Genomic DNA, 12,920 nt, shown 5'->3' with positions numbered 1-12,920 from the left:
TCTGGGTGTCAGCATGTTTAGTTTTCATTATTTGGAGGAGGGATGCAGTTTGACACCAGACTGCTTAGGTGGAAGTTGGCCCCATTTGAAACAGAAAGCTTTTGTGCTCACTGTGGTAAGTCTCTGACCCAAATGAAAGATTTAAATACAGAGCCTCATGTTAAGAGTCGATATTTGCTGTGCAAAGTAAATGAACAACAAGGCAAACGCTGTCCATGTGGAAGCAAAGAAATATGGTGGTCATTTTCTAGTCTTAAATAAAAAACCCTGAGCAATGGCAGCACATCTTTCAGTAGACTCACCCTTCTGTTAAAGTCTTCTTTGGTTTCACAGGTACACCTTTGTTACAGAAGCCTCCAAAGTCCCAGTTTTATCAATAAAAATATATATTTTATATTAGTTACATATGTATTTGTTGAGAATCATGGGAAGCAACTAGGAAATGTTTTTAAAGCAAGCTGTTGTTTTCTTACAGCATCAAAAACCAACCAGGGAAGAGGTTTCAGGCCTCCCTTTTAAATAAGCAGTTCTTGTTCTTCTCCCACCATTTCTCATGAATGGCTGTAATTTAAGTGACCTCCAAATGGCTACCTATTGAAGGAGGTGGGAAATTGAAAGAGGCCTTCCTGGGAAATATGTAATGTAAATCAGTAAATCAATTCAATGCCGGTCATAAGTCAATCAGAAACTGAAGAATAGAAAACTGTAGTGAAGTCATTTGGGGTTAACACAGCTGACAGCGAAAACCATTTTAAAGCAAGCAGCCATTACATATCTGACAATTACACTGAGTGAAATGTGAGGGTAATTGCATCTTGAATAGAGTATGTTCATTACATGTTTATTAAATATATGTGTATTTCATCTTTAAGGTGAATTTGATGTTATATGTATAGTGGTAACTATAGACATAACATTAGTAGTAACAATAGCTTTATAACTGCCGCCTCCACAATGTCCTGGAATGTCCTATAAATGTTATTTATAAATATATTTATATATTTATATAAATAACGTGTACCACGTTATATATGCCATTTTATTTATACTGTATCTTTGGTAAGAAAAATTAATGTAGCAAGCCTACCTCAGTGAATGCGTCTACTTCATTAACCAAGCTACCTCTGTGTTCCTAAAAAAAACAGGTTGTGTGATGTATGCAGCTCAACTCAGACCTTGGATAGGGGGCCATTTTAAGCCTGTTAGTGAGACATATGTCATATCCAGCAGGGGAAGCAACCAAAGGAGGCTAAAAGCCCCTGCGACTCCCCACAGTTACAATCCAATGTCATTGTGCGGTCAGACACGGTGAAAACGTGCGCAGTCTCCGATGGTGCAGTTTAGTGAGACAAGTCTCTAACGGCTTGAGGAGGCAGTGAAATGACCCTCCTGCAGCCTCAGCGTTTTTTTTTTTTTCGCGTGATGAGGGAGCCCCCCTCTCAGGAGCCTCAGACTACATTAGTGGCGGTTCCGTAGCGCCGCGGCCCCTTCGTTCAGCGTCTTCATGCATGAAGGCAGTCTCATTACGGACTCCTGCCACTCTGGGTTTGTGTTCACATCAATATCTCTCCCGCACCTCCACATTCAAACTCCAAATTTAGGGAACGGCCTGGCCGGCATCCTTATTGCTGGAATAGGACAGGCTGAAGGGCTTATATAACCTTGTTGTGGAAATATGAGGGAAAATTACCCTGCTGAAATTGGCTTTTGTTTGTTGTTCGAACAAAACACAGATTCGCACCTCAGGAGGAGAGAAGGGCCAGGCCACATAAAGGCACGGGAGAATCCCATCATCTCCCTTCTCACTGCATTCATCTTATGAAACTGTCAAAAGAAATAATTCTCAGCATGAATATGAAGTGTACATGTTAGGAGTACTTCAATTTATTATGGAATCCAAGTCAGACCAGGATGTACACACTCAGCACTTCATGACACCTTATCAGGTGATAAACAAGAGGTTAAATTTACAAAGGTCAAGTTATCATTTTGTGCCATCATTGTAGTTAGAGCAGAACATTTAATGTGCCCTTTGTAGGGTTTAAGAAACCTTTAAAGCTGGTTGAATAGAAATGGAGACCTTTCTTATGAAGGTCGAAGCTATCATTTGATATATTCTACAATATGAACAGAGAACTTTGTGACAGAGAACAAGGCTTCCCAAGCTTTGCCTAGGATCAGTCTTGACTGCTGATGACCTATCTCGAAATGAAGCAATTCTGAGCTTTAGTCTGAGCTGTCTGACTTGGGTTAAGAGATGTCCTTATAGCTCATTGAGTGAATTAGTTCTCTGAAGATTTTTTTGTCTGCACATTCTTGTACTTTCTCTTCTATTCTAAGTGATTACTGAAGAAGACATTTACAAGCTGATTTACAATGATGGTTCCATATAATAACACCCCTGCATATCCACAAATACTCAAAATCACACGTGTAGAGCCTTTTGTCATGAATATCAGATGTTTATATGTGTTGTTGTCATTCACAAAGGGGCTTTGAAGATGTGAGAGTGTTTGAACTTCACATAAATTTATCAACAGAATTGGATGGATGCAGAGAGAAAGTTAGGCAGTCCTAGGCAGGTCTAAGAGAGTTTATTGTCTCCCCTTTTAAATAACATTTGATTGTTTAACTTTATTCTGTTATTGTAGAAAACTCATTTCTGCTCAACTTTGAAATAATTTATGGTCCTTGATCATGTGCATGCCATCAGCCATAGTACCAGTCTCCAGAGTCTCACTAGCGGATTGCTGTTGAACTGAAACGTTGTTACACCACCAGTGACAGCCCTGCCAATGGGCACATTCGTTCCAGATTTCGCAGAGCCTCTGGCAGTGCATTCCTTCCCTGAAGCTGGTCCTTCCTTTCCCACCGCCTCTTCCTTCATGGACAACCAGCCGCCGGAGGAGAGCGTGGCCATACTGACCTCCATGGGCTTCCCCAGACACCAGAGTATCCAGGCCCTCAGAGTCACGGTAAGTCTGCGGCGTCCTGCTCACTCCCGGTGCCACGTGTCAGCGGGTCCATGTGGTCAGGGCTCCAAGCCCGCTGGGAAACCCAAGCCCAAACCCGATCCCAAAAATAACCCATAAGATGAGTTGACTGTGACTTGCTCTCATGACCTGCATGTGTCATAATGACTGCCATTCCTTTTTAAATCAACTATGACCTTTCCCTGCGCTCTTGAAATTTGTGTCAATAAATGTCCCTGTACAAGTCAAAGGTGATATCATTTGGACTGAACATTGTTATGACCAATCACGGCCTCGTTAAGGGGTCTGGACCCTGTAGTGATATAGCAGTGTCATTTGTCCGTGGCCTGGCAGATTAGGGTTGGATCTCAATCCACCTTGCTCTTGTTTGTTACATTGGTGTTAGCCATGTGCTCTTGACATTTAGCTGCATAAATCAATACAGCACAGGTAGAACAGCTGTTTGTTCCACTCCCAGAAACGCAAGCATGCTGGCAGCGTTGTTAGTTCTAAGAAAGCTCTAAACTATAGTCATGGAAGACATCTGTAAGAGATCCGAAGTCTTAAGGCTGTCTGTAGTATGCAAGACCTGGGTATTCATTCCATCCACACTATAAATGACTTGACTGACCTACTTGTGGGCTTGATATATTGCAATATGAATAGCCCCTCCGTGTCTTCAGTGCCTAGAGACCCTTATTTAACATGTTGTTTACAAATAGTCTGATGCCTAGCAGAATGTGATGTGGTGTGAAGTATTTCTTCTGTCTATTTCAAGGCAAGCTCCGCTATTAATCATGGTGTTCACTGTAGCTACCTGCACCAGTCACCTGTTCTACACTCACAAAGCAAGCTTTGAGTGTGTGCATTGACAGTATTTTAGCATGAAAGGTACATCTGGTTAGGCTATGAGATAAACTACATTATAACATCCAACAATAAAAAAAAAACTTAACATTGTAGGCCACTCTAGGTTTGGCCACAGACATACTGTACTTTACCTGCAATGTAAAAACCTTAAGGGGAGCTATAAATGTGTTTACATCGCAGTTAATGTCTGCTGGTCATTCAGTACATTTGGTCCATTTGTAGCATCCCGCTTAAATTGATCTTTTAATGATCATAATAAATGTGAATAATGCTTTTCATACGAAAGTATAACAAGCTCACTTCCTCCCCCCAGCTAGTACACAGTACTCCTTAAAAAAGCATTACCCGAAGTTCTCCACAGAAAGTACCAGGCCTTGTGTGCATTACGGCGTGTGAATCTGCGGTATTCTGGTGGGCGAGCCATTAATAGTGCATAGGGAGAGGGTTGTCAGGGAGGAAGTCGCAGCCTGCAGTCTTAAACGAGAGAAACACGACCTGCATTTCCGTGTGCCCTCGGCACTGCCATGTGCTGAAGATCGGAATGATGATTCGGGTCACATTCAGGTGAAATTCAATGACAAATTAAGGTTTTGACCGCAACAAAAGATGACTCATGCTAATTCATTGAGGCTTTGAGGAGTGAAAGAGAAGAATGAACGTTTGTATAACAATTCTTGTGCTGTTATATCACTGCTGTTAAATTGCAGTTAGGGCTCAGAACTGTTGCAATGTAATCGTCTGCAGTGGCTATTAATTCAAGATGAAGTGAGCCTGCAATGTTGGACACCTAAGTCTTTAGCTGGAGTGCTGTAGGTGTATGTATTGCTAACTTGTTCTTTTTTGATGCAGACGAAGTTCAGCCAATATACTGTTATTTCTAAGGCTTTGATTTGATGCCTGTCAAGAGGTGTCATATTTTTCATCCACCTTTTCCTAAATTCACTTAATGCTGAGTTGAGAGGGGCTTGGAGCCCTGGCTCTGGAGCCCCAGCTGGTGATATGAGTCTCCAGTATCAGCACTGGAACCTTGTGACGGGAACAGCTGTTCTTTCTGTGACTGTCTCTCAGAACAACAATCTGGAGCGGGCCCTGGACTGGATCTTCACACACCCAGACTGTGAGGAGGAGAGCGAGGTCGCGTCTGACGCGGCCGATGGAGACCTTGATTTTGAAAACGATTTTGCCGGCGCCAACGGCCACAGTGACGCAGCCTTGTCCCCAGACCATCATGACAACCAGAATCCCAGAGTCAAAGACGGACCTGGCCGTGAGTGTCACATTTGTGCGTTTTCATGGTGCTGGGAGTACAGATGTGTCACCCTCTGAGAATGAACAGCTGTTAACATGAATGCTTTCGAAACAGAATATAATAAAATAGAATACAATAGAATTGAAATCACAGCTTTTCACATGCTTGTATTATTTAAATTTCTTAAAATTCTAAACTTTGCATTAGTGAAAAACAATGGATCTGTTAGTCTATGTTCCATACTTATCCAAACCAACTACTTCCCTTTAACCTTAAAATACAACCAAAATGTAAAAATGAACAATATCCCTGTCCACTGATATGAAACAGGTGCATCTTTCTAAAAACCTGTGTGCTGTATCTTCCCTGTTTTGAGACTCTAAATTGTTTTCAAAGGGTTGAGATGTTTTATAATTCAGTTGTACCTGATTTTATAGAAACCCAGATGCAATCTGAGCATTCTCTTCACTCAGCTCAAAACTGTATCCAGCTCTTATTATAATCTAAATGACTCACTGTGGAAATGAGGAGGCTCATTATCAGCAATTAACAGAGAAATGCACTGTTAATGAAAGTACTAAAAAATCATTTCCCAATCTAGAAAATTTGACAGAAGATCAAACTTGAGTTCTAACTACCTCCATAATCCCATATGTTAATTCTTTTATATTTTATATGTACTGGAAACATGCATGTGCATACCAGGCTTTTGAAGTTATGTCAGCTGTTAGCTGTCAAGGATGGAGAATTTATTATTTATCTGATTCTAATGAAGCTGAATGAAAGTTGAAGGGTTTGGATAACAAGACTCATTATTCAAAACCCCAGATGCAGATTCAAGCATGTGTTCATGTTCATGATGCTGTGGTTGTACAGATGTGCATGACCTTTTTTACTCAGCTTTCTTCTTCTGCTTGTTCTTCAGGATATGAGCTCTTTGCCTTCATCAGCCACATGGGAACATCAACGAAGTCAGGGCACTATGTGTGTCACATTAAAAAAGAGGGAAGGTAAGCATAACGGCTCTGCACATTAGCAGATTATAACTAACATTTCTTGTAGAGCATTTTAAACAAGGATGGATGTTTGATTAACACATGTGTTATGGTATTATCTTGTTGCAACCAGTAGTACTGCAAGATAAGTACTACTGTAGTGGTACTTGGATTCATTCCGACTGCATTGCTTCTTTAAAAGAATGGAAATTAAGCCAATGTTATAATGCTTTTCTCTGTTAATTCTGGAAGGGTTTTTCTAACTCACACTTTGTAAAATAATAGCAAAAAGATTACAGTTGTTTATGATTAATATTCAAAGGACAAATAACATAGTAGTGATTAGTCTAAATACAGGTCAGGGTCAAAAAATCCTGCTCAATGTTATGGACAAAAGAGCCCTGAATTACACTGGGTATGAGGTTTCACTGTTATCGTTTTGGATGTAATTTCAATGCTATTAAATGCAAGTAATTTGAGGCAATTTATTTGTTTTCCTAGATGGGTTATCTACAATGACCACAAAGTCTGTCTGTCAGAGAAGCCTCCGAAAGACTGGGGCTACCTCTATTTCTACCACCGACTTTGTAGCAGCTAAGCTGGACCCTGGGGTACTGACCTACACACGCCACAGCAGTGAGCGGGCCAGGAAGAAGGAAGGTGTCAGTGATGATGCAAACCACCCAGACGAGCTGAGGGGAGAGGAGTCGCTGGATCCAGGAGGTCACTCTCAAAATGAGCACAACACAAATAACATAGCAAAGGCTTAATCACAGATAGAAAACAATGTGTTTTTCTTCACTGGTCTGTTAAATTCTTTATCATTGAAATGTATTGTTTTTTCAAAGGTCAAGGTACAGACATGCGCGGGCAATATTTAACTGAAACCGGTATCTTGATACATCTTATGTATCAGTTTTAATAGTTTATTTTGTATGTGTTCAACTACTTGGGTTCAATGGAAGAGGGTGCCCATTAAGACCAATGGTGGGATGTTTAGAACTGGAATTGTGCACAGCACAAAGTTTTTTCTAGAAGGTTCTCTGGGGATGTGACTGAATTGAACTGAGTAGCATCAATAGGGGAATAGGACTGGCATTGACTAGCATACATCTTTGGGTTGAGGCCTCCTCTTACAGACGTCATGATCGGGTTGCAAACACCAAGGTTGATTGAAGCTTTACTTTGATTTTAATTTGATTGATTACAACAATTCAAATTCTGTGAAGGATGTGTCCCCATAGCAGCTGTTCTTGTGATGTTTTGATTTTAAGATGAACGCACTTTGTAACAAAAGAATATCCTTTTTTTAATCGAGAAAAATTACCCCTGACTTTTCAGAAATTAGCATCTCATTTTGTTGAAGGTGCCAAAAATATAAAAGGTATTTTCAAACCGAATTCTTCTCCTAATGCTATCTGAATAAAAGATTGGAATGCTGTGAGCCCGTGTTACAGTAAATGTTCCACCACAGTCAATACAGTGAATAATACAGAGGCATATCATCTCGTACGTTTACATCATTGAACACTTTTTGCACAGAGGATAGACTGGAAATGTAGGAAAAAATGTTCCCTGATTTTTGTTTTGTTTTGTTTTTATTTTTAAGCATCAGCTCATGTCTTTGCTGGAACGAATGTGTAAACGTTTAATTATTCATTACACTACTTTGCTGTACTGCAACAGCTTTAAGCCAATCTGCAATCTGAATTACCAATGTTTAGCACTCATTTTCAGAGTTATTTCATATTAAAACGCTTACCGTACCAACACGGAACAACATATTCCCTCAATTACTGCAACTATTTCTCCATTTCATATTACAGTTTTGTATAACTTCTATCACTCAAACAAAAAGCACTTTTTGCCCTTGGATGTTTCACAGATTCATTCTCAGCATATTTCTCAGAGAGACTGTGTAATTTGAAATTCACGATATATGGTAGTAATATGAAACACTGTGACTTTGTGCTCCTTAGAGTCAGCAGAATGCAGCTGAGTTTGGTTACCAAAAATATTGTTAGACAGCCAATGAAACTGAAAACTTGAATTGTCACAGTCACAGACTAGAAAGTTTAAACAGTCCGTATATCGTACAGTGTAATTCGTATATTTCTATTTTTCGTGTGTAAAAAAGAAACTGTTTTGTATTAATTGCTTTCAGTCATCATCTGTCTCCATTTTCCTGTCAAAAAAAGCAGTCATTACTTCTGAAAAGTTCTTTTGACTGTGTGCTTTATCTGTCCAGTCAAAAGTAAATTGTATTATTTGTGTTGACAGCCATATCTTTTCCTTTTAACATTAAATTCCCTCTTTGTTCCTTACTGTCCTTGACGTTCCTGTTGTCCTGAATTTTGGGTCTGTCCTTGCAGCTCCCCTCTGTTTGAAGCACTGAGGCAGCGTGTGTCTGGCCTGGCTGTTCGCACGTTCTCTTTCTCTGGGTTGTGACAATTTGGTAAAATAGTTTACCTTCCTATTTCAGCACATTTCTTTGTACTGTCTGCTCATGCACTAAGCATCCAGATTTGGATATTTAGAATGTACAATTGAACTTTTGTGGGTTTTTTTTTTCCTTTGAATGGAATTCAGAAGGTTACTTCACCTGTTTTTATTTTATTTTTTCCTTCTTTTTTTTTTTTGCAGACCGGCCATGCGCCAGATCTCTAGTTTGCATTTCATACCTTGGTTTTCCCACAGCGAGTATTTACTGTTGACTTTTTTATTGAGTTAAGTCTGCTACTGTTGAAACACGTAGAATTTTAGCTACTGTATATACTTTCCCATCCTAATGGCGCAGTATACTGGAATTGATGGCTGTACCCATAATGCTTTGTGCCATGCCATTTAAATGTGGGCAATGCCTGGAAAAATTCATGGTACACATACATCCACTGGTGCTGCTGTCTTGAAATGTTTGGATGGTTCAATAACAATAAAAAACATTTATTGTTACATGAAATTTTACATTTCTTGACTGCATCAATAATTTGCATAGAACTTGGCTTCCTAGCATGGTCATGTGGTCCCCTGTTGGGTCATGCTGTTTGTTGCTTCTACAAATCTCTTCTCTGTTTGAAGTTATTAAAAATACGTGTTGTACTTCCATGATTTTTTTCCTTTAACATATTTTAGCAGGTTTGCTCAGTACCATGTTCTATGTCCCTGTACACCTTCCACTGGCAGATGCTTATTTCCCATCAGCAGGTGTCCAAACTTTCAGCAATTACAGTTTAAGTGATTCCATCCGTCAGTCACTCAGGCATAATTGTCTTTCTGAAGAAATTTTCTCAGAATACATTACAGAACATGAATGCATTGGCCAATCAATTACCAACTCTGAAAAATGTAGGACATTTATTCTTCATGAGACACACATCCATTTCTGGCATAATTTCACCCGGGAGAGCAAAAAAATGGTAAACAGTTTTAATTCATACTGTTTATCAGTTAACTGTTAGCAGTTGCAGTTTTGGTTGGAAGAAAAACCAGCGTGGATTGAGGGGCTCAGGATTTTGGGAAGTTCTGATATTCTGGATATCTCTTAGCAAGTATGCATAAACACATTTATAGTCCATTTATACATGTGGATATTTACTGAAACAGCCAGAGAACAGCAACAACAGACCCCCACCTCAAATTAAAACCAGCAGCCATCTGGGTCCAAGCCCAGTCCCTACTCTCCACACTGCAGTTCTGCCCCGATCTTATGAGTCATGTAATTTTTACCGTCGTGAATAAGGAAGTGATTCATTGTAAAGGACAGCTGTTCCTGTGAAATTTACAAGCTTACAGGTCTTCTCCTGCAGTTAAAGCACTACATCATTGTTAAATGGTGGTCCATGACACCAATAGCACACTTACTTAGTGGTTTTTCTCCTTTTTCACCCTGGTGAATGCACCCACACACAGCCAATGGCTTTTTCACACCACAAGTCCCACAGTTCCCCACGGGACGGCAAATTCTGAATAGAGAATACGTGCAACCCCTGCTGCCCACAGACAACGTCTGAGAAAATCATTGGTGCCAGATAGGTCTCTAGAGGGTACAAAGAAGGGACCCTCACTCATGTAATCCCCCTACCCTAGCCAGTTACAAGGAGCCAGTTATGATCACTGTAGGCTACTGTTTGTTGTCAACTGATGACAATTTCCAAGGTTTAACCCAGGTCTGTGCTTTTTACTAATTTATTTTATGTCTGTGTACTTGTGTATTTATGTGGAAGGAAGGGGGCCTTGAAGCACAGAGCATTGAGAACTGATTATTTATTTATTTATTTATTTAATCTTGAGAGCGTTCATCATTTTATTCAATTAGAACATTAATTACTTGAGTAGACTGCACTTGATTAGGGACATAATTGAATTCAGCTTGGTCTATGTACATTTATTTTTTTTTTACAGACTGCACAGTTGTCTGAAGGTTGACAGTGTGTTCATTCGAATCGGTTATCAGGAAGGAAGCTGGGAATACAAATAAGGTTTTTTTTTTTTTTTTCTCATTGAACAAGCAATTTATCTCGGAACTTGAGAAAGCACCCCGTGGAGAGTCGGGCTCGTGTGTCGACGTCTGCCAGCCTTACTCATACTGCATTCCATGAACATACAATGCAGTCCATGAACAGTGTTCTAGAACTGAAATGCACTTGTACGGCAGCACCAGACATGGAGTTGCTCAGGTTCCAGCTCCGTGCAAGAACAGACAGAGACCATTTGAATATATAACAATATTTTATTTTAAAAGACTCATTTCATAGATGTCTGAAACCTGCAACGCTTTCGCTCAACTTTACATTGCTATAAGTGGCCCTCATACCTGTGTAATTACACTGTATTTACATTACCACTATGCAAACTGCTACAAAAGTAGACACTGTTTCAGAGTAACTAGGGACATAGCATTGTTGTTTAGTTGACTGCATGCTGTTATGACTTGTCCCATAACCTTAACTGAAATTTTTCCAAACTGTTCATTTGATTAAATATAAGAATATGTGTTGAATCAATCACTGTAGAGTAGGTGTGTCTGTAATTACAGTGTATTTACAGTGTACATGCTGCCCAATTCATGTAAAGTGTGATTCTAAGGAAAGGTAAAGTAGATATTATGCATTTAAAGTAGTCTATATTATTATGTACTATTTGAATATATCAAGATCACTCTAATTCTATAAAAGTATTTTAGTATATGTCTGTTCATAATGTGCCTATAAACAAAGGTCAGAAAGTGCATCGTAATGAGAAATATTTTGCTCAATTAATTATATATTTTATGTACAGAATATAAATAGAAAAAAGAACCATAATAGATTGTGAACATCATGCATACAAAAGTAAACCAGCATTCAAAAATAAATTAAGAAACTATAGATTCTGCATGCTGCATTCACGTATTAAAAATCTTGGGCGCATGCACAAAACTAATTCACCTGAGATGGTAAAAAAGTTTATTTTAAAAAAGATTTTTGATTTTACATTCCAAATCAACCCATGGCTCTGTATTCTACTCTGAAGTGTACATTCTAATAGAATAGATAAGCAATTAATTGAAAATACCAACGTTTTAAAAAAATAACTTTTGTTTCTGCTGACTGAATTATTAGTGAACTACAAGCCTGCCGTGTTAAGCAGTAGGATTTATCTGGAGAACTATACATATTTGTTTCAGCTCGATACGGGGTAATGACAACATATGTTTTTGCACTGATCCTAATAGTTCAGACATCTATGAGGTTTGACAAATAACTAGGAATTTACAGACCAAGAGATAATACATTGGAGCACATATTGCATGTTCATCTACTGTCTTCCTCGGTGGTCTGTGGTAGTGGTGGTTTGGTGAATTACAAATAGGTCAGGCAGAAAAATAACCTTAATTTCATAATCACTCTGATGCTGATTTTGATTGCTTTGCACAATTAACAAGCAAGCCACCTTCCATGTAAATAAGGAGTTGCTGATTCCTTTTTGCTTTATTGCATTTGTGGTAGAATCACCTGTGTATAATTGATTAACATGTAATCGTTTTAGCTTTAAAGGAATAAAAACAACAGGTTATTGTGAAAACATCAATTTTTCATCATCAGCATTATTTAGTGTAACCCACTATTTTCCCTATGATTAAAATTGATGATTTGCAGTTCACAAAGGTATGGGGTATTTAAATGCGACTGCAGAGTACTGCGCAACTCACACTATTTTTTGCTGCACTGAAAAAAAGCATTCCATTATAGGCAATGGTGTTTCCAGTACCATTACTCTGGCCAAAAAGCTTTCTCTGTTGCCAAATGAGGTTTCATTTTTAGTTCATGGCTTAATAATTTGATCCCATGTACATATCCATTAGTACTCTGGAGCCAGACTGGTCCTGAAAACACTTTTGGTATGTGATCCTGATATGGACACACAACTCAAAATTCATGAACAAATTGTTGCTGGCAAGCAATTAGTCTGGACCCGTGCTACACACAAAGTACAAAGCAATAGGCTGCAGATGGGTGGTCCTTCCTTAACTTGTCAAGCTTGTTAATTATGAAAAACGAGCTCAGAATTATTATAATTTTAAAGGCAAAGCTTGTTGCCTCGCCTTGCTGTTACATACCAGCCACTACTGTGCAAAAGGATCTTTTGGCTACATAAATCTCCTTTTAGCTCAAGTTTTCCTGTTATTATTCAAGAGGCAACATTTCAACATTGATGCAGTTGTTACACATGTGACATACATTTGTCAGAAAGCATAGCTTGACTACAATCATCTGCATTTGACATCTCGAGGTTGGGCATGTACTATACCTGCTGTGCAGTTTGGAAGAGAAGCATTAATCCAATTCAATAATT

At 39.0% G+C, this 12,920-nt stretch overlaps 1 protein-coding gene across 1 annotated transcript in view; it reads left to right on the top strand.

Moving 5' to 3' along the window:
* LOC118795984 (ubiquitin carboxyl-terminal hydrolase 13-like) overlaps positions 1–8,997 on the top strand; it is a 29,639-nt gene extending 20,642 nt beyond the window's left edge. Inside the window, exons 18-21 of the mRNA XM_036554808.1 lie at positions 2,815–2,975; positions 4,911–5,109; positions 6,017–6,101; positions 6,588–8,997. Coding sequence (XP_036410701.1) covers positions 2,815–2,975; positions 4,911–5,109; positions 6,017–6,101; positions 6,588–6,684 — 542 coding nt within the window. The 3' untranslated portion in view covers positions 6,685–8,997. The remainder of the gene's footprint in view (positions 1–2,814; positions 2,976–4,910; positions 5,110–6,016; positions 6,102–6,587) is intronic.
* Positions 8,998–12,920: the final 3,923 nt, after the last annotated feature.

The sequence above is a fragment of the Megalops cyprinoides genome, chromosome 20, assembly GCF_013368585.1.
Source record: "Megalops cyprinoides isolate fMegCyp1 chromosome 20, fMegCyp1.pri, whole genome shotgun sequence".
In the NCBI taxonomy this organism is placed as follows: domain Eukaryota; kingdom Metazoa; phylum Chordata; class Actinopteri; order Elopiformes; family Megalopidae; genus Megalops; species Megalops cyprinoides.
The sequence above is the reverse complement of the archived record's forward strand: the minus strand, read 5'-3'. Positions and strand labels throughout refer to the sequence as shown.